Here is a 27,674-nt window from a genome sequence, read left to right as displayed (position 1 = left end):
AACATCTGCATCTACAAATGGCAGGAGCCACAGCGAGTAACAGGAAACATGGTAAGATAAGGTTCAGAGAAATGTTCAGATCCACATTGATCGTTTTGAACCAGCAGAAGCTGAATATCATGATTACAGATTAGCAATAGATCCAACAGGCCCAAGCATGGACACGATCAAAATGAGAAGCTGGAGAAATACAGAGAATCTGAAAGAGACACTACAAAACAGTGGCTGGTGATCACCGAGGTAGACCTGTTCATGGTAACATCACCCAGGGCTGTGACCCCTAAGCACAACTCCATCTGGACGCAAAAATGAGTCCAGCAGAACAGTTACGTGTGTGTGTGTAATGCTATATATAAATAATGGCTTTGAAGTTGTTTTATACATGATGAGACCTACCTTCAATATTTGTCCGCCCTCTGGATATCGTCGTAAAATATCCTTCAGAAACTCTACCAGTGGGGGGGTAGTCTGCCCAAATCTCCCTGGAAGACAGTGTTACAAGCAGTGACAACCTTAACTCATTCCAAACTTGTTAGTTAACACTCCTTTAAAATATTAGTTGTTCATTAAAATCGTTATAAATTGTTTTAAATGATTAAACACTTATACACGACACCAGATGATCCTTCTATATCACTATAGTTGGGAGATGCCAAGCTGTCCGCTGGTATATTTATTGTCTGAATATGGATTACTAATCTCACCTCCCCCTCTCAATCCACGTCCATGCAGTGTCATGAATATTTCAGGACTCCCTTGTGGTACCAAGGTCCAAATCTCAACTCGGTTACTAATCTGCATGAATGGAAAAGTGCAGATTACCTTTTATTATATATCATCATGCCATCATAGCAATTGGATCCCAATCCCTGCCATTACAGGCAACAAATCTATATTGATTTCTTTTTTAAATTATTTTTAAAAAATCTTTAAAACTGTGCCGCATGTACAGTTTAGCGTATAAATGAATAAGGATCGTCTGCCAGTTGGGTTTTGCAAGGCTACAGTCAATCTCACTTCACCAAGCGCAGCTTGAGTGATGGGAGCTAGAGAGCCACCCCAGATACTTTTGATCACCTGAGCATGTGCAGACGCATCCTCAGCAGGTGGTGAAGGAGCTGTGAGAAGGTCAAAAATTCAGCAGAAGTGCACTCAAGAGATGCATCAAGACATCTAAAAACTTTCTTTTTAAGAGCTTCATTCTCCATCCATCAGTATAACCTTATACAAACCACTGATTTAAATTGCTCTTCCAATTAAAAGGGGCAAGAGAACATTTCCAGTGACAAAGATTATTACCCCTGAGTCATTGAGATATATGACTGCTGTCTAATTTCCGGAAAGACCGACATGTGGTGTCGGCGGTGGGTAAGCCCAGAAATTGCTGTCTTTGACCGGCCATGGTGAAATCTACTAAATCTACTAAATTACCAACCCTGCTCAGCACAGTACAGTCAGCTGCACGCAGCTAGGGGCACATGAGCTAGGGGCACGCAGCTAGGGGCACATGAGACCAGGCAGCGAATCAGAGCAGAATGACCAGATGCTCCGGTCTCAGTGATGACCACTCACATACCTAGTGGCACATTCAGCTATGAGACGAGAGGAACAGACCATCTGCTTAATCCATGGGCATGTCTGCACACTGCACTCTCAAAGAAAAAGTGATGATATGTAGCTCAGCGAGTCCCATTATCACTGTACAGCTTTAGTCTGGAACGTGGTGCCGTAAGGCAGGGAGAGGAATCAGCACAATACATTTACCAAAGTGTGTCTTGGAAAAACCAAAGTCAGGAATATCTGGTCAAAAAAAGGAAAAAGATACACAGTGTGGCAACACAGAATGCACCTTACATCTGCAAGCATCTTTGAACAGAACAAACATCAACCACTGAACATCAAAGACTTTCTTCAGGTACAAAACAAGAACAAAATGACTTTGAAATAAAAAGAAAATTATGTCTCAAATATTTTCTCCTGAAGTGCAAGTGCACCTTTACACGGTTCATCTTTTTTTTGACCCATCTGACTCTTTCAAAGTTGACAGAAACGTATTCGAACGGCATGCTGGGAAGCCCAACTAGTCAAAGCATCTCCTTCGAGAATCACCAAGAGCAAAATTCCCAAGTTTATTACAGACGCTGGAGCAAAGCCAGCATCCGAGGGAGCTGTGCATTGTCCAGTAAAACCCCCAGGGTTCAAGAGAAGTAGAATCCCTAACTAAGGACTAAATAAACCGACTTCTCCTGTATGTTCTTTACTGTAATTGTGGGGGTCCGGGTCCAGGGGATACTCTAGCTTGCAGTGACAAGCTCTCCCTTGGCTGTGACTACTTTCTGAGCTTCACATGAGTAGCCGAGAAGTGTCCTCAGCCATCTGCCCTATCCGATCACGGAGGCTTCTCTCGTTTGTGGCCAGGAATGCAGGGGCAGTCTCGACAAGCAGCCACGACTCTGCTTCAGGCCTTCACCTCAGGCTCTTCATGTCAATGTCATGGTATTTATGGGTCTCTCCTCTGATAATTTAGACATTCTTTACATCTACTGACAATGATCATTTCTCTGAAAAGTCCTAAAGTCATTGCATAAATAAATCTGATCAATAAACGGTTAAACTTATACCCTATAGAAAAAAATATGGTAATTCTGAATTATATGCGTGTAATAATATGTTATCAGACAGTCTGGACATTTCAGTGACTGGGGTATGTTCAGTCCCTTTGTTAAGACTCCTGGGCATTAGCACACACACACACACACACACACACACACACACACACACACACACACACACACACACACACACACACACATATATATATATATATATATATATATGAGAAACCTTGTAAAGCTTCCACTTGCCAAGGTATCAGTTTGTACAAAGTAAATTTACACAAAACTGTTACTTAACTGTTAAAGTTACTTCCAGCACATAGCACTAAAATGTCGGAGCTTTACTGTCAACAACAGTGCAATGCAACAGAGCACATCAGAAGTGTCTGGGTAGAGTAATGGACTGCATGCAGCTAGCGCTCTGGAAAACAGCCAGTTCACTGTCGCAATGGGACTCGAATTGAAATCAGAAAAAAAGAGTTTGAAACACGCTATTACAAGTAAAAATACACTTTTAGTTAAAAAAAACACCAAACCTTTAATGTTCTTATAATTATATCATTACGAAAATAATAATAAGATCTGGAGAAACAATTAAAAGGACTAGAACTGATGGGACCTGCAAATTTCATTTCCATCATGGTCTGAGGTCTGAACGACAAGCTAAAACTTCACTGACTCACACTGGTTTTGTCTTCAGTGTAGAAACGAAACCTACCAGAGTCAGTGGGTTTATCTCTAAGAACATATCATAATCCTTGTTAAGGAACCCTTAACCTTAGCCCACCAGAGCCTCAGTTACGGACTGCCACGAAGGCCCACCTGTGCGACCCACACACAAGCACAGTGGAGAAGTGCCTCTGCCAATATAAAAGGGGATATTTACAGCTGTGTGTCTGAGACGCATCTCCACAGAGTGGCCACCAGACATGTGGTTTCTGCATTGACACACGCTGGCCTGTGTGAGTGTTGTACTGAGAACTGAGACGTCAGCATGTCATGAGTCTGTACCCTGGACTGGGTGCAGACACCACAACAATGGACCACAGTCTAACAAGCCCGACAGCTTCAAAATCTCTAAGTCACTTTACTCCAGTGAATTATACACTCGGGTATTTGGGTGATGATTAAGGTAACATGAAAAGGACAGTTTGAGGTGATTTTGGGAATAGTTATTTTTCTTATACAAATACATCACAATAGAACATTTGCTATGTGATGCACAAATGTCAACGAACAGAAATACTGTATTTTAGACAAGTTCAGGTTAATAGAAACCAAATGGAAACCAATGCTCTATCTCTATATATAAATTATTGTCAATATCTAAAGTAAATATTCCTCTGACTACTTTACGAGGCTCTTTCCAGATTTCACCGGTAGGTGGTTTCAGAGTACCACACCCTCACACCCACCACGTTGCCATGGTGAAGCAGCAGCTGCTCACACACGGGCAAGTTGGTTTCTTGGTAGATGAGCTGCTTGATGTCCTGGACTGCGGCACCCCATGGGACCCGGAAGATTCTCTGGCCCAGATAGTCGTGACTGACTGTGACCAACAGCAACCTATAAGCACAACAAAAGCGTTATATGTTGGTGCAGGTGTGTGTCCTGAGTTCTGAAGGGGAACGGTGGTCATGTGACCTTGGCTGTGAACAGGAACCCAAGGTTTTATGGAAAACAACTTGTACTTGTCTGCTATATGAGTTCTTACCACTTATTCTGAATGGGCGAGTCAAAAAGGTTGCCCTCTTGTAAATTGTAGGAGCACATACACCATAGCAGGGCAGTGATTTTGCATGGTGTGATTGTAATTGAGAAGATTCTTTTAGATAATCATTACAATTTCTAAATGAGATTTTAGACACATTCTTTTAGGTTTCTGACACATTATGTCCGTTACAGAATTGTGTTCATAGTCAAAAGTAAATGACTTTTGTAAAAACCATCTTCTAAGGTCAAAAGGACACCGATATCACTGATATTTTCAATGCCTTGAGCGATTTAAGAGCAAATAAGCAAAGGTTCTTCTAAACAACATTAGAAATCAATGCCAATAGCTCCACTACACAAACCAAATTATCTTGCAGTCTATAAGTGAAACCTACTTAAGCTGCAGACACATCTCATTAGCATTTCATTAGCATTGCCAAGAGAAAGGGTGAGCCATCCAAAATGGCCTCAACAAGTATTTACACAAGACTGAGTCCCCGCAGAGGATCACTCATCAGCCAAGCAAATGACCCAAGCCTTGTCAAGCAACCCCAGCAGGTCTTCACAATGACTAGCACTAAGAAAGGGTGGAGTTCCCTAGGGAAAGGGTGGGGCTTTCTAGGGAAAAGGTAGGGTTTCATAGGGAAAGGGTGGGGTTTCCCGTGCAAGCATAACAGATAGCTAAAGTGTTGGAATATATAAATGCAAGTGACCATTTTAATGATTTACTGAGTGTTTAAACTTAGTATGGATATTAGTTAAATTTCTTGTTTAAAATGTGCTGTTAAATGTCCCAAAACGAGAGACGCTAGAGTGGAAATGGACGCGGTGAAGGTGGATGTTCTGGGCTAGAGGCCATGGAATGTTGGTCAACTGCAGATCACCGGGTTTGGTTTTGATCCACCAGTGTTGTGTGCACAGGTTTGAAGACATAAGCAAACTGGCTCATGGCAAAGGGGGTGTGGCCCAGTGGGATGCGAGCAGAGCATGCATTTGTTCACCTTGCTTTCGTGCACGCTGGTGCTGGCATTTCCTGGAGCATGTGGTAAGCTCAGCATGGGCACGGTGCTGCCATTTGGTACAGGACAGGTTGGAGAGTGTCACCGCCTACTAAGCCAGAGTGCAATTGCTGTGTGTGGGAGGAGCCAGTGTTTGGGCGGCGTGTGTGGGAGGGGCCAGTGTCTGGGCGTGTATGTAGGAGGAGCCAGTGTCTGGGCAGCATGTGTGGGAGGACCCAGTGTTTGGGCGGCGTGTATGGGAGGAGCCAGTGTCTGGGAGGTGTGTGTGGGAGGAGCCAGTGTTTGGGCGGTATGTGTGGGAGGAGCCAGTGTCTGGGCGGCGTGTGTAGCAGTGTATCGAGCAAGCTCACATCACCAATGGAGCTAAGTGTTTGGTTGTTTGGGGGCCGATGGGAACAGGATGCCTGGATCAGGGTATGCCGAGGAGCTAGCACCAGCTCGCCAAAGACCACCAGGGTGCTGGCAGCAGGCATGGGGAGGAACGCTGCTCCCAGCTCCATTCATCGTTAGAGAGCCCCTGCAGCGTTGTGAAGCAGCACCCGGGCGCAGTGGTGTATCAGGTTTCTGTGCGGCATCAGGGTGACATGCTCCATAAAGACTCACCTGCCCCGTACTTTCCCCATGAGAGAGACACATGAGCTAGGAGACCAGCAAACTTTTGGGGGCATCTTGCAACATTGGCACTGGGGCAGTTACCAGGCTGGAACTGCAGTTCTGGGAAAAACGCAGGGTGAATAGCACGCGCTTGCATGCTTTGAGTACTATATTCAGGCTATTTGGGTCGCTGGCAAGGCAGACCCAGAGTTGGGGGTGCTCACGGTGGGGGGTTTAATAAAGCAGGAGCATGTTGAGGGCTCCCAGAACACCATGTGCCTCTCCGTGGACTTTAGTTGCATTTAATGTTTAAAATGCGTTGTTAAATAGTTGGATTTGGTTTCTGTATTAGGTGTAGTCTCACTGTGTCCTTTGTTAGTTTGATTAGCGTTTAGAAATGTCCACAGTCGGTGTCGTGGTTACCTTCTCGTTACCCATTTTCTCCCGTTACTCAGTCACGTCCCAGTGGTTACGGTTGTTAAATTAAAAAGCGTTTCCATTGGCAGTCCCGGTACTTCTTCACTGCCGACGCTCTAGCAGTTTGCTTAACGCAGCTCGAAAAACGGTGGAGGGTTGGCTAGCTAATAGGCTACTGTCGGCTAGCTCTGCGGGCTATTTCGAGCTGGGCTGCATGATTTCATGGTCCATATTAAGTAGTGGGGACAGAAGGCTTTGACTTACCCAGAATCGTGATTGGCTGCCATCACGGATCTGCCGCTTCCCTTCACGCGTCTGCGCACACGCTCATCCGCCGGCACCGTTATCTTCCCGAGCGCAAAACTCTCTGGGTTGGTCTTCACTTAGCACACGCCATTCGGTTCGTTTGCCCAAACCTTCCACGTCAGCCCATGATTCTCTTGTACCGAGCGCTGTTTCTTCGTCTTTTCCTCTTGGATGTATAAGTTATAGCTGTCAGATATTCCTGTATTGTCTTACGCTTTTCTGCGTCCAGTCCTCGGGTCTACCTTACTTGGACATTAAAACGCTGTCCGTAGTCCTGGAAGAGAGAGAACACAGTGGCTGTCAGTTAAACAGAAACGTAGCCTCCTCCATGAGTAATGCCTCCTAATGTCCCCGTATATCTACGGTGCCGGCAGCTGCGGGTGCTGTTGCTGCGGCGTTTGACTGCGAGACGCCGCTGTGGATGATGGTACTTGTAGTTGAAGGTGATATTTGTACTACAATCTGAGCATATGAAGAGTGCAGTACTGTTCGTGTTCCGTACGCATTAATAAAGACAGAACAGTCAGCAGGCCTGTGCATTAGTGACATCTGTTCAGCGCGAATTTATGCAGTTTAAAAGTAGAAATAAATGTATGACTATAAACCTAAATCTCTATAATCTCATTGAAATATGTCATCATTTTATCTTTTATCGATCGATAGCTCTGACTTTGATAGTCTTAGATTGCGCAGTTACGAGAACATCCTACCAATGACATCATACAACCTCAGTCAAGGACTTACACTCGCGCAGTATCAGTAACTTTGCGTATCTCTAGCATTATGTATTATTAGACAAACTGCTCCAAGTCTCCGGTGGTAGTAGTCTCTGTATGGACACTCCCGATATTACAGTGATCGGTTGGGTCAACCGTGTGCCTTTTTCCCGTGGAAATTCTTTGCCGCAGTAAGTCGATAGTTAGAACACTCACCACGGGCTGCATCCTGGCGTGCGCAGCTCCATCCCCGGGCTCTGCAGAAATGGGTCTCACGCTCTTTTCGTCATCCGATGCGCATATCACCGACGATAATCAGCAGTGAACACCCCCGGGTTTTGGTTGGTTGGTCGTTGGGTTTCCGGTATAAGAGAGCCCACCGCATGCGCCTCCCCGGTGTAGGGCACCTGGAGCTCCTCGGGTCTCAGCCTCTCCGGTGTAGGGCACCTGGAGCTCCTCGGGTCTGCGTCTCGGAAGGTTTAGCGCACGTCCCGTCAGCAAATGTGGTGCTTCTCAACGGCAAAGCGATCTTAAAGCGACCGCATGCACAAAAAACGGAGACAGAGATATCCAGATGAAGAGTCAGGGAATTATGAGCTCATTAACTCCAAATGAAACAAAGGCAGATTATTCCAGTAAATGCTTTAGGACACTGGATTAGATCGTATTCTCTTTGTATGCAGATTATTTCGCAATGTTATTTTCTCGTAAAGAGAAGAGCGTTGTAGAGCGCATATAAAGTGAAGAACTTTTAAGTGTTGGCAGGTGGATGTTGGACAATAGATTGTCACTTCTTTTAGGGCAAACTGAATCAGTTCTGGAACAAGGAAAAAGTTAACGATGAATTAGTTTTTAGTGTGGTGGGTCAGGATACGGCAGTGGTTAAGATGTATGTTAGATAATTATATGTCAGGTAAGGAGCATGCACTTGGGGATTTAGCTAACAAAGTTTTTAGATCAGAGAACAGTGATTACATTGTCTGGGGCTTTGGTATAAACATAGTTTGATTAAGCCTGTTGTTTGTGGTATGACGGTATTCCAAAGTACATTAAAACAGATTTCAAATTTCTCAAAATTGGTTATGGCTATTTTAAATCTCCCAATTAGAACACATTTGGAATTGCCTCATTAGAAAATGATGGGAGGTTAGAAGTCCAGGACAGAGTTGCAGTGATAGAGTCTGTAAGGTGGGTAAGATTTTTCATGGGGTTGTTCCACAGTATTATAAAAATGCTTTTGTTCAGGTGAAAGAAGTTCATAGTTATTCTACAAGAAGAAGAACCACAGATTTGGTTCCAGTTGGTTTTAAAAGTAGAGTGTGTAGGGGCTCCTTCTTGTATGTAGCTGCAACTCTGTGGAATCAGCTGCCAAGGTGTTTTAAAATTATTGATAGCATGCGAGATTTTAAAAATACTGCTAAAAATGGATTCATGAGGGAGGTATGGGTAATAATTAAATGGATACTTTATGTATGATATTATGTTTTTAATTTTTAGGAGCAAAAGTATTGTGAAATTGTTTTTATGCAACATTTACTATGTTCCATCGGCTGTCTAAAAGGGAATTTGGTATTGTATAAGACATCAGAGTGGAACTAAGTCTGTGGACCTTTTTGTGTTATCCCAAACTGTTTCTGTTTTTTATTATAGGCACCATATGGTATGTCAGTGTGGATATGGTTTATGTAAAATATTAAATCCAATATAATCAAATCAAATCAAAGTTATACTAGAAATATTGTCTCTCCAAACAGGATTTTAGAGAGTTTCTGATGAGATTCTCATGTTATGAATCTTACCATCTTTGTTTGATAAAAATAATCACTTTTTGTAACTCAGAATAATTAGACATGCCTGCAGAAGGAAATTATAACAGTAATGTATGCACAGTTGATGAGCTCTGAATACTAGAATAACATCCTGAAATAACCGGTAGAGGGCAGCATACTCATTCTCGCTAAAAAATCTAAGCGTGCAGGTAGCAGCCTTAGATTCTGAAGTGGAAATAAAAGACACAGATAAGGCCAGACATTTCTTAGAGATCATTTTAATATTAGATGTCATCTTCATCAAATAACCAAGTGTCCCAATCTTGTACAGAACACCGAAACAGACAGCGACAGGCGGTAGGAGTTGACACTTAGTGTCCTCAAATGTCCCTTTACTTGAAAGCATCATACTTCACTTTCCCACCGTAATATTGTCTCACACTCTTTCATTGTTTAATGAACTAATCCAGCTCGCATGCACAACTGTTCTTGTCTAGTCTTACCTATTACAAAGTTATTTAAACTTAACACTGCATATAGTGTCGAATCGCACGGGTAAGTCAAATTTCTCACGTTTTTTTGCACTACTTTTCTGTTCATGTGAAATATGGGAGCATGCGGACGGCCAGCTCGACCAATCCACGCGCACCGGGTGACGTCACCCAGGCTGGGGCACGCGGAGATGAAAGGGAATTTCTGAGCGCGCCGAAGCACGAGCTCCTGCATCAAACTTACCGAGGATCAGACGAGAAAGGGCGGCGAAGGACGGCGGGATAGTTCTGCTTCAGCCTCCGCTTCTGCAGCCCAGATGAATTACAGGCATGGACTGAACTCACCTGGCCACCTCTGCCTCGCAGGTAATAGATTCAGAACCTGTAAACTCTGCATTTCTGAGCTGAATCACATGCCTGAAGTGCTTTTGTCCTCGACCCAGTGAATCTTTGATGTACACGCTGATCCCAGATCAGATTACAGCGTCTCGATCGCAGCCATCCTGACTTTGATCTCCGCAGTCACTTTGTCCTCGGCTCGCGATAGTGCTCAGACTGCACAGGCAGCTCGCGGGGCAGTGCAGGACAGACAGGACACTAAGCGCTCTTCTGGAGCGGCTCGGACGCTTAAAGACGAGGTCAGTTACCGCTGGTTACAACTGATTTATTAATGACCCTCGGCAACCCCAGTGTGATGCTTGTAGTTGCCTTAGTGTTGTGTTTTGCGGTAGAAACAGTGGTAGGGAATGGAAATTAAGGTAATATTTCTACATATTAATAAATAAATTTCCAATTTGTGCAGTCTCAGGTAGTCTGATGATGATCACATTAGAATCACATTTCATTGTCTGTGGAGCATTTTCATTGCTGAAAGTAGCTGGGTTTGTGTTTATTTGTTTGTTTTTTGCATGTGTCTTATATAGATTGAATATTTAAACATTAAATTTAGCTTATTAGAAAGGTTGTGTTTTTGACCAGGTCTGCTGATTATTTTATGTGCTTTAGTTTGGCCAGTAAAATGGGGAGGGCTCGTCCGATGGCACCTGGCATGCGGTGTCTTCACCTGAAGATACTGTTCCTGCACTTATGCCTGGTATGTTCACACACATCTCAGATCCCTTAGACGCTTTGTTTTCTTTAGAGAAGCTGTGATACAACGTTGGAGCTCTTACCTTGGGATGATCATACTTTGTCCTCCTCAGGTTGCCATAGTGGCGGAGGAGAGAAGAGCATGTAAGGAGCAGGAATACCGGCACCAGGATGGGAACTGTGTGGCCTGCAGGCAGTGCGATGCCGGTCAGGAACTCTCAAAGGTTTGGGATTTTCTTCTCTTGCGGCTCTTCCGTGTTCTGGTGTGGAGACATCGCTACAGTGTCACCCCACTCATCATTAGTTGTCAAATGTTTTTATTTTCTTATTAATGTTTAATTATTGATTAAGTGTGAAATGGATTTATGGATCTACATGACTGAGGTTGCAGTCTCTTTTTGATTGGACAATCAAAGCAAAAGTTACTATTGAAGTTTTGGATTTTTTTTATTTTATTTTTTTTTTACAAGAAATACCTTCAAAACACACACACACAATAAGCCTGATGATTTACAATTGTAGTACAGAAATCCAAGCTAAAGGGAAGGACTTCAGGCACGTGCTAGTTCATCACTGCAGGAAAACACTCAGATGCCACTTGTAATTCCTGTTCTTGTAACTTCCAAAACATTACCCTTCACAGGTTTGGAAAAAGGCTTGAACCAAGCACAAACCCGTGTGCTCCTGGACCTAGAACATCATAAAACTGGGAAAGTAGAATTCAGTGAAATCCCTGTTAATGTCTCAAGGTTTACGAAACTCTTCGAGGTTTATGAAAGCGTTTCCTATCAAAGGAGACCCTACAGCTATGCAGTGTGTGAGTGTCCACACAGCGCGCGATGCCAGTGTTTTGAAGAGCCTGTCCTCCTCGGTTATTTATTGCTTCCTCTTTGAGGAGGGAGAGGAGAACACGTTGCTCTTGTCTGTACTGCACTGACCCCATGTTTAAACGCCCGTCTGCCGGACCCCGACCTGTTCACTGTATTCTACTCTTTTGTGCTGGAGAAAAGGCTGTCCTTCACATTGTTACCGTCACAACGTAGAAGACTCTTATGAAATCGTTATAGGCTGAGTAACCGAATAACCTACATTTCCTTTCAGCTAAGAAGACCAGAATTTGTTCAGTAAGTAGCTTGTGATGTTGGAGTTGTACAGGATCTTCCATGACTTTTATCTTGGTACACACAAACGTATTGTTCATCAGCACAAGTGAGTCTAATTTTGGATGATTATGGCTCTAAGCCCTGAGGCAGTAACTAGCTTCATTTTCTTAACCACATCAGTGGCATATCTTATAATTCATTACTTAGTAAAGGTCCGTATGAGAGAGAAAACTTTTAATTTTGTTAGGAATTATTCACTTCAAAAGCAACACTTTAACCTTGGTTAAAAAACCCATGTGTCTTTGTTGGCCCATTAAGACAAAAACTGAAACTTTTTGTGAGTGTGAGTGTGTGTGTATATGTGTGAATGTGTGTGTATATGTGTATGTGAGTGTGTATAAGTGTGCGTGTGTGAGTGCGTGCGTGCGCGAGTGTGCGTGCGCGAGTATGTGTGAGTGTGTGTGTGTATATATGTGAGTGTGTGTGTATATATGTGAGTGAGTGAGTGTGTGTGTGTGTGTGTGTGTGTGTATATATGTGAGTGAGTGTGTGTGTGTGTGTATATGTGAGTGAGTGTGTGTGTGTGTATATATGTGAGTGAGTGTGTGTGTGTGTATATATGTGAGTGAGTGTGTGTGTGTGTATATATGTGAGTGAGTGTGTGTGTGTGTATATATGTGAGTGAGTGTGTGTGTGTGTATATATGTGAGTGAGTGTGTGTGTGTATATATGTGAGTGTGTGTGTGTGTGTGTATATATGTGAGTGTGTGTGTGTGTGTGTATATATGTGAGTGAGTGTGTGTGTGTGTGTGTATATATGTGAGTGAGTGTGTGTGTGTGTGTGTGTATATATGTGAGTGAGTGTGTGTGTGTGTGTGTGTGTATATATGTGAGTGTGTGTGTGTGTGTGTGTGTGTGTATATATGTGAGTGTGTGTGTGTGTGTGTGTGTGTATATATGTGAGTGTGTGTGTGTGTGTGTGTGTGTATATATGTGAGTGAGTGTGTGTGTGTGTGTATATATGTGAGTGAGTGTGTGTGTGTGTATATATGTGAGTGAGTGTGTGTGTGTGTATATATGTGAGTGAGTGTGTGCGTGTGTATATATGTGAGTGAGTGTGTGCGTATGTGTGTGTGAGTGTATGCGTATATATATGTGTGTGTGTGTATATGTGAGTGTGTATGTGTGAGTGTGTGTGTGTGTGTGTGTGTATATATGTGTGTGTGCGTGTGCGTATATGTGCGTGTGCGTATATGTGCGTGTGCGTATGTGTGCGTGTGTGTGTGTGTGTGTGTATATGTGTGCGTATGTGTGTGTGTGTGTGCGTATGTGTGTATGTGTGCGTGTGTGCGTATGTGTGTATGTGTGCGTGTGTGCGTATGTGTGTGTGTGTGCGTGTGTGTGTGCGTATGTGTGTGTGTATGTGCGTATGTGTGTGTGTATGCGTATATGTGTGAGTGTATGCGTATATATATATGTGTGTGTGTGTGTGTATATGTGAGTGTGTGAGTGTGTATATGTGAGTGTGTATATGTGAGTGTGTATGTGTGAGTGTGTGTGTGTGTGTGTGTGTGTATATATGTGTGTGTGCGTGTGCGTATATGTGCGTATGTGTGCGTGTGTGTGTGTGTGCGTGTGTGTGTGTGCGTGTGTGTGTGTGCGCGTGTGTGTGTGTGCGCGTGTGTGCGCGTGTGTGCGCGTGCGCGTGTGTGTGTGTGCGCGTGTGTGTGTGTGCGCGTGTGTGTGTGTGTGTGCGTATGTGTGTGTGTGTGCGTATGTGTGTGTGTGTGTGTGTGTGTGTGTATGAGTGTATGCGTATATGTGTGTATGAGTGTATGCGTATATGTGTGAGTGTATGCGTATATGTGTGTGTGTGTGAGTGTGTGTGTGTGTGTGTGTGTGTGTGTGTGTGTGTGTGTGTATGTGTATATATGTGAGTGTGTGTAAAATAGGCTGATTCATGTTGCCTCTTGTTTTTTCTTCTTCAGGCTGTTAAACTCATTCATGATTTTTCATGCTTACCTGGTGCTCAGCTTATTATCATCCAGTCAGGAAAATCTGAGCCACAGTTGCTCTCACACTGACGTTTGGAGGAACTCATTCTCTGCCTTCCTTAGATGCTCTGATTAGAACCATAAACATGTTTCATAACAGGCTCTGGCTCGGTATCTTCACAGAGTATCATGTTCCCAACCCTTTTTTGAATAAATCCACTACTAACAGATCTGTTTTAATGAGGTTTGACTTTCATCCATGAGCTTTTAATTGTGTGATTATTAAAATTCAGATTGAAATTCTACCCCATCTGGATCAAAGTGCACCCTCGAGCTCCACAGGTAGGTGTACACAATGAGTTTAGGGTTTTGAATAATTGCAGGAGGTCAAGAATTCGCTGGGGTCGGAGTAAGAGTCCTTTAAGACGTCTTTGTGTCTGAACACGCTACTGCTTCAGCCAGCGTTCTCCTCTATTGCCCCAGTTCCTCCCTGCTTTGCTTAGCATCGTGTGTAAGAGCTGATCTACAGATAGGAGGCAAATGGTTTTTGTGGGTACTGGTTGGTATTGTACTCCAAGGCAAGATTGTTCTCAGATGATGGTTGTGCTTTATGTGAGAAAAGCTATTGTCTGGTCATCTTGTGACGAGGACCCAGTTTGATGTAACTACAGTCACTTTGTTTCTCTTAATTGATGTTATTTTAAGACCAGGACTTCTATAGAGGATTAATGCTATTGTTCCTTTTTCTCCAGTTTAGTTTAATATATTGACCTACTTAAATGTAGGTGAGTTCAGACTGTGCAAGTTTCAGTAGAGTTAATCCAGTGTCTTCTCAGCGCCCTGAGTCGGAGTGCCTCACAGCTCTGTTCTGGGCCACATCTAGGAGTCAAGATCCTTCTCTCTGGTTTCTCTCTGGTGGCGCAGCACTGACTAGCAGAGGCAAGCCAAGCTGCTCTGTTCCCTCTGTTGGCTGCCCTGCTGGGTACAGGACCTTATATGGGACAGGCACAGAGCAGCACACACACACACACACACTCTCACACACAAGCACATGTGTGCGTGTGATTGGCATTGGGTTGATCAGGCACAATCGTGTTTCTCAGCCTCAGAGGATGATAAAAGCATTGATTCCTGGAGATCCGGTGCACATTCAGTGCAGAGCTGGGATCCATGCCCTGTGTGTGTGTGTGTGTGTGTGTACAGGATGGGGAAACAGTATCCCACTGTAGAGAGAAGGCAACTGTTTGAAGCTGACCTTTGAGTTAATGATATGTGAGAAGCTTGTGTGTATGTGTGTGTGTGTGTGTGTGTGTGCATGGTGCCCTCTCACTGGTGACGCAGCAGCTGGGGAAGATGATCACGGACTGATGTCATGCCACAGTGGTCCTCTTCTTTTCTCCCCAAAACCCTCCTCTCTGACAACGGGAATACTTCTAATGTGATCCTTAGAGATATTATTTCAAAGACTGTGGGATAAAGCCAATGAAGTTTACAGCTTGACTGTATGAAGTAAAAATAATGTGAAAACATGGATAAACTGACTTGTAGTAGTTACTTTGCCTCTTTTCATTAGTGTTTGTGTTTAGTGTCAAAAAGGAAGTGTTTTAGTAGTTCTGTCCTCTGGACATATAATCTCGCACTCGTACACTACTGGCCTGTGCTCTGTGTAGGAAGTAATTATGTTTCAGTGTAGATGAGAAACGCTTCCTTTCCCAGACAAAGTCATGTCTAATTTAAATTTAACTGTGAAATGTAAATGATGTATTATAAATATAAATGCGATACAATAACATACTGCTACATGCCAGTTGTCCTGTCACTAGGGACAGTCAGAGGCTCTGTGTAGTTTCAGACATGGGTTTGTTTAAGACACATCCATCACTGCTAAGCTCTCAAAGTATACACCACTGCACTGAGGGACTTGTGCTGCGTTCCCCGCTGGAAACGCCGCTCAGTCGGGTTTTGGAATGGATTACGCCATCTGCAGCATTGTTTAGTGAGGTGGACTCTGAACCGGTCCTGGACTCACAGCTCCAAGTGGCCCCACTTAAGAGAATCTGAGGATGTGTGTTTAGAGTGAGTGTGGTGATGTGTAGTTCTTCTAATGGCCGAATGGAGAAGCAGTGGGTCCAAAAGTGTTTATGAAAGCAGACTCAACACATGTTGTCACATTAGTCCCAATGATTAGATTTGTTTTTGGCAGGATTCTTCGTTTACTTCTGCTTTATGGTCATTGTCTTATTGTTGCAAATATGCCTTTGTTGTTGTTTTTGTTTTTTTTCCTGGCTATTATTTGTGTCCCTCGGGTATGTGTGTCCGTGCATTGTGGGTAAATGATTCACAGCAGTTACTTGATGCGCTGTGGCAGTAAAAAGTCATATTAGTTTTAGGGAACAATGGTTTGGGCGTCATCCTCTATTGTTATGACTGGTGGGAATTCACCCAGCATCTACACGGAACGTTCAGGTGCTCACATGACTGGATGTGAAACTGGAAAACTGCAGGCTTTGTTTTGACTTTGAGTGGTTATCTTGTTTTTGCCGAGACCTGTGGGTATGTCCTCGCGAGTATCTCCTCACCACTCGTGCTGTGTGGATAAGTTTATTTTGTAAAACTACCTCATGTCATGGCCTGTTTTGTATTTCTGTCGCACGCACAAAACTCACTCTGGGATTAAGATTGCAGTGGCTGCTCAGCCGAAAACCCTTCCGAGAGCAGGACAGGGATTTGTCCTGATTTGGAAAAACTGGCCTCCAGATTTACTGCTGTAGTACTGTAAAAAGGTTTTTTGGCTTTTATATCTAGATGAATATGACCGCATGGATCCACTGATCCTATCGCTGTAGTTTTTCCATTTGACAAAACTGGATCTTAAACATAGAATTGCTTAAGTGTAGACTATATGCCATTAAAATAAGTCATTTGACACGTCTTAAACATGCTAGTGTCACCACTGATCTGTAAACAACCAGCCTCACACTCCTCAGTGACTAAATCCCTCATGTCAAACACATTCTCCTTCATATGGACGGAGGCCAGAGAAGAAAAAAGAAAGCCTCCTACAATGAACTCACAAAAACCCCACGACAGGCATTCCTGGGAGACGCTCTCAGTCTAATGGAGAGGAAGGCCGTTGATCCTGGGAGTCGGGGAGACTATTGCCAGGCTTTGTTCTTGGGGCGCGATCTCACACACACGGGGATCATTATTTCATTGCCAACTCCTGCAAGCCCTCGTTGGCACTTTTCTTTAGTGCCCCCCCTCCATCCCCCGTCTCTCACTGGTCGGATATCTTCTGTTAATCCCTGCAGGAATGTGGCTTCGGCTTTGGCGAGGAGGCACACTGCGTGCCCTGCAGGGCCGGCCGATTCAAACCGGATGGTGGTTTGCAGAAGTGCAAGCCTTGCCTTCACTGCACAATGCTCCACCGCCTGCAGAAAGCCAACTGCTCCAGCACGAGGAATGCCGTGTGCGGAGACTGTCTGCCCGGGTGAGTCTGCCCCTCCCCTGCTGTAGCGCATACAGGCAAATTCACACTGTGAGAGGGTGCACATGCCTGGTGATGATCCCCCCCCCTGGTGTTGACGCTCCTTTAGAGCAGAGAAGGCATCTAGGGGTGAAGGTGGAGGTCAGAGAAATAGAAATTGATCCAGACTGCAGGCCAAGGCCCAGGCATGCAGCAGATGCAGGAACATGTCAAATGTTTCAAGACCAGCTTTGCACAAAGCCCTTCAAGTTGTGCAAGTGCTCCTAGTGGCCCCAAAGCACCCAGCCCCGTCCTACCAGTTAGTCACTTAATTACTTTTGATTACCCACAATTAAGTGCTTTGGCAAACTTAGTTATATGCTGCTTGGGGCAAATGCTCATGAGCACTTTATACGAGCAAGCATGCGACCTACAAATGCACAGAAAAACACATCGGAAAAATGCAGATGTCTGTTATGCAAAAGTCAGTATCTATATTGTGCAGCTTGTGCCTAGTCGTGTTTCTAAGACAGTCTTCGTGGTCTTTCGGATCTCGCAGGTTTTATAGGAAAACGAAGCTGAGTGGATTCCAGGACATGGAATGCATTCCGTGTGGAGACCCGCCCCCACCTTACGAACCTCACTGTAAGTTCCGTCATGTGATTTATAAATGTCTCTGCTGTTTTGGGTAATGGATGACCAGTCGTTTCATAACATGGTCCAACTGAACAAACAATGTCCCAATGTCCCAAAACGTAAACCATGAAAGAATACGGGATATTTTACACAGATGAGGGAAACTGACTGCCAGGTCAGTCTCACTCATCTAGCCAGAAATGTTTGAATGCCGCCTCAATGCCTTGCAAACACCAAACGTGAAGAAAACTGCTGGGGAAGAGCTGAGATGGGATAACGTAGCATTTTATGCCTTAACATCTCTGTGTTTTCCAAACAGTCATTTGATTGCACTTTAATAAATTGACTGAAGTCATTTAGCACATAAGATTACGTCATAGGAAGGTTAATTCAGGACTACGGAGCTCATCTATGAATTGTCCATAACTTGTCAGGACACAAATGATGAACCAAAGAAAGCAAACTCATGTCATGTTCATCTTCAAAATTATATATATATATATATATATATATATATATATAAAATGTATGTATATATGTGAAGACTTGTGTAACACCTGATGACACCTGCCATGCTTAAAGGTTCATAGACGAATTTGGTGAAGGAAACAGATCGATGTTCTCTTTGATTTTGGATTTGGGACATAGACTCGAGATGTGCAGAGGGTCTCCAGCGTCTGTGTCTCCCAGCGTTAGTCTCAACCTCTGTAAAAAAACAAAACAAAACACCCCTTTGTACCTCGCACTTAAAGTAGCTGCTGCTACGTGACGGTGAAACCCTGACAGCTGGATCATCTTAATAGTGTGGCACTGGCTTGAGGCTAACGCACAGCTGCACAAGGTGGCTTGCCTTCACAGGAGCTTATAAATCTGCCTCACCTCCGCCCCTGCCAGAGGAGAGATGGAGGAAGTCCTGGCGGTTTTATGGATACCACCGGCCTCTTTGTTGTGCTTCGTCTGCCGTGGTCTCCTCTTAGGACCTATCTAACCCCCGGCGCTGATCTCAAATACGTTTACACGGCAGTCGCAGGACACCTGGGGGGCAGACTCGATCACAGGCAGAGGTAAGGAACACTGGCATCGATCTGCCCAGTGATGACGGGACGTTCTGAAGATTTGAACCTTGATTTAGTACTCTAGCTACAGAATTCTAGTGCTGGCCTACTTGAGGCAGGATGGATGGGAGAAATTTCCCAGTTTTGCTCCTGGAATACCCCTGCACTGTAAGGTTTAGGGTTTCATGCATGCCCTAGTGTAACTGGCTGACCTCTGAAAGGGTTCCTAGTGCACGGGAACATGAATCCAATGCTCCTGAGCAGTGCAGAACTACTCCTGCAGTAGAAACTGGAAACACTGTCTCACGCTTGCATTCTTGGTAATATCTGCTACATCTTTGGGTGTTTGGGAGACTGTTAAAGCATCAGGTATGATCAGTTTCCTCAACCGTAGCACCGTGTGATTTCAAACTGTCAAGCGCTAATGGCTGGGGACACCTAACCTCACTATCAGTATTTCATCTGGTCATTAAAAGCTAAGCAACAGATAACGACGGCTTACGGCCACGGACACCAGTCAGCGTGCTTCTTCATGGTGACGCAGATGGCTGACGATGTGAGCAGGCTGGCTAGTGTGCAGCTATTGCTGGGGGAGCTAAATAAACATCATATGAGTGGCATATGATCCCAGTACATGTTTATTAGCTAGGGTGCCATGAGCTGACATTTCAACAGCATTTACAGCAGTGTTTGGATATTTTCCTTTTCAGTTTTGTGAGGCCAAAAAAAAGTTAAAGAAGTTAAACCAGTAAACTGTAATGAAATGAACAGTATGTCCTTCACCATCTGTGCAGACATTATACGTTGTGCTGCTTATGCTTCAGAAACAGAAGGTTTTTATCACATCTTACAGTTTGTCCAGAACCTCTTTGCTAGTGGTTGTTGTTATGGTATAAAAACAGACAATCTAACATTTTTTGTGGGTCATTTGTGTTCCTATTCCTTTTAAGGGGTGACATTTTGTTCAGACTCTGTCTGAGATTAGATTATTGTTTAATTATGTTTATATATTTTTTGGTTTGGAAATGAACTTGTGAAAGCTTATATACTATTTCTCATATATAAGATTTCACTAATCACACGTATATCAGTTTTCAGTATTCAATATTCAGTCCTGGAAACAAATTTATGAATAAACGTTTTGATAAGACTATGACCAATAAGCAGTCAGTCAGGCATGTCCAAACTGGTAATTAGAGTTTGGAGACTAAAGTACCTGGGCCTCGGTGTTTGGACTGTGGTTGTCAAACTCAAAACCGTGTGTTTGAGTTTGGCATTTTCCAAAGTCAATAAGCCCAGCACACGTATCAAAAGAAGCGGACTATTGGCACTGGAGGCAGCAGATTAGATCAGCAGGTGAGATCTCTTCAATGGGTCTGTCCTTTGTGTTAGCTACAGCAGCGGAGAGCCGATAACAGAGGGAACATTTTGGTTTTAGAGGGAGAGAGAGAGGGAGGGAGGGAGGGAGGGAGGGATGGAGAGGGCGGTAGGCAGCACAGCTGAGGCAGATTCTGTGGCATTGAGACACAGCTGCTTCAATCGGAGGTCCCTGCCAAGCGCTGAGCTAACACACAAAGAATGCATATGGCACCAAGGGAACACAGTGCTTTGATGCGCTCCCAGTGTCTGTCTGTCTGTCGTCCTTGTGCATGCTTTTATCTTTGTGTCCTTTTGTCTTTCTATATATGCCTTTCCTTCTGTTTTTCTCATTTTATACCTTCTGTACAGTTATTACAGTATCGTTTCTGTTTTAAAAGAGAGATGAATTAGTGATTTTCTGGAAAGGCAGGAGTTAGCCCAGAAGACCTACACTGGCTTACAGGCTGTTTGTTAAATATTTTTTAGTCTGTGTAATCCTCTGTAATCTTGGACTATATGAATTTAAACATGGACAGACAGCAGCTGTGATAACTCCTCCAAAAAGTATTGTTTAGATTGCTTATAATCTTTGAAGACAGTTGTCTTAGCATGAAAATTGAAGTAGACGTTTTGTTATTTCAACTCCACATCAAATTATTTTGATTTTGAAGGAATCATGTCACTAAGATTGCTTGAATTTGCAAAAAGCCAAGCCCAAATTTACTCAGTGATTAATGCTCTGAAGAACAAAGGGAGATTGGCCGTGTGCTTCTACCGAAAGGGCCTTAAACAAATAACTGGTTCATATTTAACTTCATTAGATCACAATAATGTTTTACACAAAGCAGCTTCAAAAGGATTTATCTTCCTCTATCAGCTGCACTGTTTGTGCTCTAAAATACAGAAGGTGGATAAAACGATAGAAACAGCACATGAGGCCTGTGAGCGAGAGACCAGACGGACATGTGGGGCGCGTGAAATGAGGCTGGTGGAAGAAGTCAAAGAACCGTGTGACTGTGTCGCAGCAGACTGTGTGTGAAATCACGGCAGAAGGGAGGCAGTCTGCATCACGGGGCGCAGGAGGGGAACCGCAGGGAAGAAGACAGACAAACAACCAGAGCCACCCAGATAGCGACTGCTCGAAATGACATCCCTTACTCACATCTGTGTATTACTGACGTAAAATCTTGTAGTGAGTGGCAGTGTTTTAAAAAAAAAAACAAAAAAACAAAAACATATACCTTGATATAATAGATGACAAAATTAGATTTTTAGAGCATTAAAAGAAATATACATTGATGAACCACTTGTCTGTCTTCTGTATAAATGGATGGGCAAAGCCAAGCAATGCAATCTACCATCTACTCTCCATAAAGAAGATAATAACATAGTCCAGAACCTCAGTGTTTGACGGTCTAGAAACTGTAAACATCAAAGGCTTCTAATTCACTCCCACCTTACAGCACCACACTGTAAAGGTAGAGATCTGCTGGGCAGACGTTTGTTTGCGTTGCAGGTTAAACCATCACCGATTTAATGCTCCCAGTAGCTGCTGGCAGGAACACTGATTGATTGTGAGGAGGTGGCAGAGACTTTTATTGACAAGAAATGAGACTTTTTGGGTATATGTGAGGGAAACTGCCATCAGTCCATTAACTGGAAGTGTAACATATATGGCTGAGTCAGACTTGGCTCTGTGCCAAAAGGTGCTTGCGTAATCCAGACAATACTCCTTAGTTTTCTAATGAGCTGTATGATTTTTGGGTTGGGAAAGGGCTGGTACGTAAATATAGGGTGAATTAACTAGTGACAGTTTCATCTGACCCTGTCCCAAACGCTGAGCCATGCCTGTTCACAGACTTAATAATGGAGTCATCAGCCTGGCAAGTAAAGGCTCGACTGCCCTGGGGTTAGTGGGGGTGAAAAACTCATCCGCAGCCTGAGAATGCACCCCCCACCCAGCTGCCCCACCCCCGTGAATCCACCCCCACCCAGCTGCCCCAGGGCGTTCTCGCTTTGAACTCAGCCACTTCCACCAGAACATTCAGATGTGAAGAACGTGGACAGGCAGTTGAGCAGAAGTCACATGACCCTGGAGTAAGCTAGTTTGGTGTGCCGTCAGCAAGACACTACTGGGCAGCATGTCCTTAGACTGGTGTTACAGTGCTGACATGCTGTTGCTCAGTCCAGTCTGTGTGCACACACTGGCAGTAAGTTATGTACCCCAATTCATGAGATATAGTTATGAATGAACAAAACCAAAACAAAAGTATTATTATAAAATGTTTCTATTTCAAAGTGAACTACACAAACATAGAAACACCGTACTGTGGTTAAGTGAAAGGCAAAAACAGATGCTTGAGTTACTATTTTGAGTTTAAGAAGACTTTCTTCCAGTTTTAGGATTTAAACGGCCAAATTTTGTGTTGCGTGCTGTTTCAGGCAGTGGGCGTGTGAACCTTGTGCCTGTGCCCTCCACTGTGACCAGCCCCAGAGACATGGCCCTGGCTGCAGTCATCTGTGGTGCCCTCGCAACTGTTCTCCTCGCTCTCGTCGTCCTCTGCATCATCTACTGCAAGAGACAGTTGCTGGAGAAGAAGCCTAGTAAGGAACCGTCTCCCACTCCACACACGGCAGAGGTTCAGATCCCGAGACAACAAGCTCGTGAAGGAGAAGGATGCAGAATGAACTGGCTGTTTGACCTAATCCTGCACCAACACTCAGGCATAGCATAAGACTTTCCTAATTTCCATTCCACATCCAGGGAAAGAAAACCTTATTCTTAATACCAGAACTACATGCAGTTAAAGCTATAACTGAGTTGCTTTAAAAGTTATTTTCCAGATGTGGCTACAGCCCCGTGCTGGAGTAAATGAATCTTTGACATGAACTGTCACAGCATTGCTGAGGACTCCGGACAGTCCCTTCTCTGGCGAGGAGCTGTCCTGTTTGCACAGACGACAAGTCCTCGATGTCTCCCAGCATGCCTGCTGTCGCTGCCGCCATGGCGCTGGGCCGCCCTGCGGTGTGTGGCACCCGCATGCCCGCTTTCTCTCTGAGTGAACGTGCCATGGCTCAGAGGTGTGGGAAACAGCCTTTATATCGCATGTTTGTGTTGGTCTGCAGGTCCCATGCAGCTGATTCCCTCCCTGTGCTGTGAAGACCTGTACAGAGAAAGCCATAAGCACAGTCCTTTCCAGTCTCTGAGAAGCCTCAGTGGGAGGTATGACGTCGTCACAGCCATTCCAGATACGACACGGCGCTTAGCCAATGAGAAGACTGCAGCTACAAAGGAAAGTGTCTCTGAAACATCGTGTCCCCTAAGGCTTCTACGGTGTACTTACCTGATGCTAATTTAAATATCACTTGCTTTTGCTGACATGACGGTAGAATATCATTGCTGTGGACAGTGTAATGAATAAAAGGCTTAGGTAGCCCATGTCATTATCCAGGCTCACTGCTAATCTGTTTAATCAGTAGCTGTCAACCTGGAGACCTTCTATCCCCAGGCTGCTATCCTGTGCTAGGAGACTACAGTGAAAAACCAGCTTCCTGCTCCTCTCACGTGTGCCTGACAGCCTGTATCTACCACAGACACGTGACCCCATCACCAGGGAGCAGTCGATGTGACGTGAGGCAGGATCTACCTGCCGGGTTCTCCGACGCGCGGCCGCTTATGGCGCACGCCACGGACAGAAACGAACCCGAGCCTCAACGCTGCGGCCCGCCGTCCGCAGAGAGGAGCAGTTTGAAGAAGGAGCAGGAGGAGGAGGTGGACCACGGCTCAGGCCTGCTCCGCAGTGAGGCTGTTCTAGCCACCCCTGACGGAGACGCCACTACCGGAGGCAAGTCATCCAAGACACCGCAGAACGAGATTCATCTCTGCCAGTTTTGCACGCCACTCACACCACTCGAAGTGCAGCGATGGTGCCGTTCTTTTGAGGGCTGGGCAGCTTTGATAAACGTCAGCGAGAGCAGCAGGCTAACAGGCTTTGAGAGAAGAGTGGACTGTGAGAACTCCTGAAATCCCAGCCTGCCAACAAAAGCTCTTCCCACCATGTTAACACTCGCTGGCATCAAACAGCTGTTTCTCATTATTCAGATGTTTTTGGTGGACTTTGTCCCTGGCAGTATGGTTAGTTTGGCAATACGAACAACTTACTGTTCTAAAAGTCCTGTAATATACTTATATCACAGCTAGTAATCACATCAACTTGCAGATACACTAATGGGATGAAAACTCATTATTAATCTATTAAGGGACCGTTGTTATAATCTTTAGGTATGATCTCACATTACTCATTATATTTACTTCTAATTCATTTGAATGTCTTATTATACCCCAGTAATATTCAACAAGTTATCCTCTCTCTCTCTCTCTCCCTCTCTCTAATTATCTGCTCCATCTCTAGCCCCCATTTGTCTCTAAGAACTGCTCTGGATGTGAAAAGCACAAAGAAACATCCCACCTGAGGGGAAGGGAGTGTGGAATATTCCATCTGGAATGCCAGGAGTGTGGACTATTCCACCTGAGGGGAAGGAGTGCGGCAGCCCAGCATGGTGCTATGTGCTTGTCTGTCCCCCACCCAGATCAGGGCACCCTCACACGGACGTACCCTGCCAAACACAATCCCAAGCCTCGTGAATATGAACTCAATCTCTCTCTCATATGGAAATTGTGAACAGAACAGAGAACTTCCTGGGATAAAATTACAATCCATACTCTACCTGTGAATCTACCCTGTGCCGTTACTCTAATGGACACGTTGTGTGTTTAATTACGATAAAGGCACAGGTACTATTACTTGGTAACAATATCTGGAATTCTCTTGGCAATATGGAACAAAATCACGCTGTACACTGAACAGTCCAGTGGAGTCTGCACATACCGGAGATGATTCTGATAGGTGACCCGTTGCTTTGTAAATACTGTATTATAGGAAATAGAAGGACAATATTTTTACAATATCAATATCACTCATCTTTCATAATTACAGTTGATAAACACAATGTATTCTTTGCTCTTCCTTTCTGTAAATAAACCATAAACACAACGAGGGGCTCAGCGTTGAATTCCAATGTCATTTTGTATTTCTGAAACATGATTTCATGTCAGTTGCATTGGGTGAAAATGCACTTATATACAGACTGATTTTTCCTAAAACAGCTTTGTCCCAGTTTCATCTGTTTTTAATGGAAATCCCCAGGATATTTTTCACAGGAGTGTTCCACACCAAAATCCATCATTTAAACGGAGCTTTCTAACTAAAGAGACAGTTTAGGGGAACCCAGCCAACATTCCACAGGGCGAAAGCAGGCCAGAGGGGAATTCTGACAGCTGAACATTCGCTGTGGGACTGTAAACGTGGGGGCTTTGGGTCAGGATAGCAGCAGATAAACACCCAGACACAGAGATCCGACACTAAACACTGAGGGTTAAAACTCTACATAACTTTCAACCCATTTGCCAGTATTTGATGATCCTCTAATGACGAACTCTCTCGGACCAGACATGAAAACAGATTAACAGCAGACCTGACAGAGACATGGAGGTGAGTGCGACAGAGGGGAATGTTTAAAAAGCAAAGCAAACTGCGCACAGGAAACATGCATACAAGTCAACGCCTCCGGCACTGACTGAGGCCATAACAAAAATTAAACATAAAAATGAACTTGGACATGATTTTCAATCTTCACTGGCAAAAAAAGGCCATTTGAATGCATCATGTAACAGAGAATAGCTGTAATGATCATATTTTTCTCTGTTTTTAATGTACTCCAGACTACTATCACACTAAGCAGAAGGGCTTCACAGCTGGGAGGTTAATTTTCCGAGTCCATGATGATGCTCTCAAAGTCTGGGTCCATTTCTGATACAAGGGCATCCACAAAGTCCTCCATGGATGGCTTTTTCTGCAACATGTCTGCAAAAGGAAACAAAAAGGTGAGAATCAGACCCGCCCGTGCTTAGGGACACGTGTGACGAAGGAAAGTCTTCTAAGTGCTAGGAGGTAAAAGTTATCAAAGTAGTTACCATATAGCAGAAGGCAGATGGAAATGCTCCTAAACACACACACCTCCCCCACCATTCTACAGAAGTGCAGTCAGAAACCAAGAACATGGAAAGGTACAAACGAAAGACCATCATAAAGTACTGGATCCATTCAAACCCCTCCCCAAAAACACACCGTTCTTCGTCTCTCACACACACGCGCACACACACCTGCTATGTAACATTCTCTCCGTGCTGAACTGTGCACTCATTCTGTAATTCCCCTGCTCTCCTGCTTAGATGTCTGTCCATTTCCCCTTGTAGAGCTGCCAAAGTAAACAGGCCCTCTTCCTGCATGGGTCACACACACGCACATGCGCACACGCAGTGACAGTCTTTTAAAGACACCCAGTAATTAACTATTGTAAAGAATCACCGCCATAACGAGAAGAAAAGTTCCACAACCTTCCAGTTTCAAACGCAGTCACAAATGCTTCTCACATGTCCAACAAACTCTCCCGTCATGCTTGCAAACTAAAACAGGTCTGCTTACCAAACACATCAGATGCATCACGTATGGTATGGCGTGAAGCGTGTTCATAGGCAGAGCACTGTACGCACTCCCCCTCCACACAAAGCAGCATTCCAGCAGAAGACGCTCGAGCGCCTCTAATGGGCATCTAGTCTGAGTTTCCTGAGTGGGTTGTGATGCAGAGTGCACTAGACAGGCACATGGGGTACTTCAATAGATTTACCAGGGCGTTGGTCTCACCCTACCCTGAGGCAGCTCTCTCTCTCTCTCTCTCTCACACACACACACACACACACACACACACACACACACACACACACAGCCCTGACATGCATTATGTCCAACTGCAGAAAGAACTTGCCACTAACAAGTCTTTACACTTGTAATAGAAGTACAACTACAGAACTCCTACATGAAGCAGGTTCGCATGTTCTCAGTTGACATTTCACATTATCCACTTTCTATGGAAGGGAATGAATTGGTTATTGGTGTCACTTTCCATTATGTGTCTTCTAATAATAATAATAATAATAATAATAATAATAACGCATGGCCCTCATCCTTTAATCTCAAGGGTTGATCAGAGGAAGTGACATGTCTGCTGTGCCACCATTATCACTTTCTATAATAACTTATTTCCTGCCCCTGCTGCAGGGGGCGTGCTCTACCAACCACATTCTCTTCTCTCCTCTTAGAAAAGTTACTCATATAAAACTTCGTCAATCAAACTGAATGGTGCATTATTGGAGCTGAAGGCACATTAAATAAATAAATAAATAAATGAGATTTGTGTCCAGGAGGAGTCATC

General features: G+C 44.2%; 3 protein-coding genes across 12 annotated transcripts in view; 1 reads left to right on the top strand and 2 right to left on the bottom strand.

Moving 5' to 3' along the window:
- sacs (sacsin molecular chaperone) overlaps positions 1–6,984 on the bottom strand; it is a 29,058-nt gene extending 22,074 nt beyond the window's left edge. Inside the window, exons 1-4 of one of the 3 annotated variants that reach the window (XM_081700609.1) lie at positions 6,623–6,984; positions 4,031–4,181; positions 705–795; positions 397–482 (exon numbers count right to left, since the gene is read on the bottom strand). In XM_081700609.1, coding sequence (XP_081556735.1) covers positions 397–482; positions 705–795; positions 4,031–4,181; positions 6,623–6,645 — 351 coding nt within the window. In that variant the 5' untranslated portion in view covers positions 6,646–6,984. Of the gene's footprint in view, positions 1–396; positions 483–704; positions 796–4,030; positions 4,182–6,622 lie in introns of those variants that run through there. The other 2 variants (XM_035534263.2, XM_081700611.1) reach the window with 2 other exon arrangements.
- A 451-nt stretch (positions 6,985–7,435) lies between these two features.
- Positions 7,436–25,402, top strand: tnfrsf19 (tumor necrosis factor receptor superfamily, member 19). 5 transcript variants are annotated; one of them, XR_014117981.1, is made up of 12 exons: positions 7,436–7,571; positions 9,764–10,006; positions 10,084–10,278; positions 10,646–10,733; positions 10,843–10,953; positions 17,138–17,316; positions 17,852–17,937; positions 22,785–22,946; positions 23,242–23,367; positions 23,469–23,565; positions 23,937–24,624; positions 24,755–25,402. XR_014117981.1 is itself a non-coding variant. In XM_081700616.1 (11 exons), exons 3-11 carry the CDS (start codon positions 10,659–10,661, stop codon positions 24,769–24,771), a joined length of 1,104 nt encoding a protein of 367 aa, XP_081556742.1. In that variant the 5' UTR covers positions 9,146–10,006; positions 10,084–10,278; positions 10,646–10,658; the 3' UTR covers positions 24,772–25,402. The 5 variants fall into 5 exon arrangements, 1 of the variants encoding a protein (XP_081556742.1); XR_004776902.2 differs by lacking the exon at positions 7,436–7,571 and having other exon boundaries at positions 9,146–10,006; positions 10,163–10,278; XR_014117982.1 differs by lacking the exon at positions 7,436–7,571 and having other exon boundaries at positions 9,146–10,006; positions 10,113–10,278.
- Positions 25,403–25,410: 8 nt separating this feature from the next.
- mipepa (mitochondrial intermediate peptidase a) overlaps positions 25,411–27,674 on the bottom strand; it is a 16,828-nt gene continuing 14,564 nt past the window's right edge. For all 4 annotated transcript variants that reach the window (XM_081700612.1, XM_081700613.1, XM_081700614.1 and 1 more), the window contains one exon: positions 25,411–26,266. In XM_081700612.1, the coding sequence (XP_081556738.1) occupies positions 26,166–26,266 (101 nt within the window). In that variant the 3' untranslated portion in view covers positions 25,411–26,165. The remainder of the gene's footprint in view (positions 26,267–27,674) is intronic.

The sequence above is a fragment of the Electrophorus electricus genome, chromosome 17 (assembly GCF_041902795.1).
Source record: "Electrophorus electricus isolate QZ-2024a chromosome 17, ASM4190279v1, whole genome shotgun sequence".
Classification (NCBI taxonomy): Eukaryota; Metazoa; Chordata; class Actinopteri; order Gymnotiformes; family Gymnotidae; genus Electrophorus; species Electrophorus electricus.
Note: the sequence above shows the minus strand (reverse complement) of the source record. Positions and strands in the feature narration are given on the sequence as shown.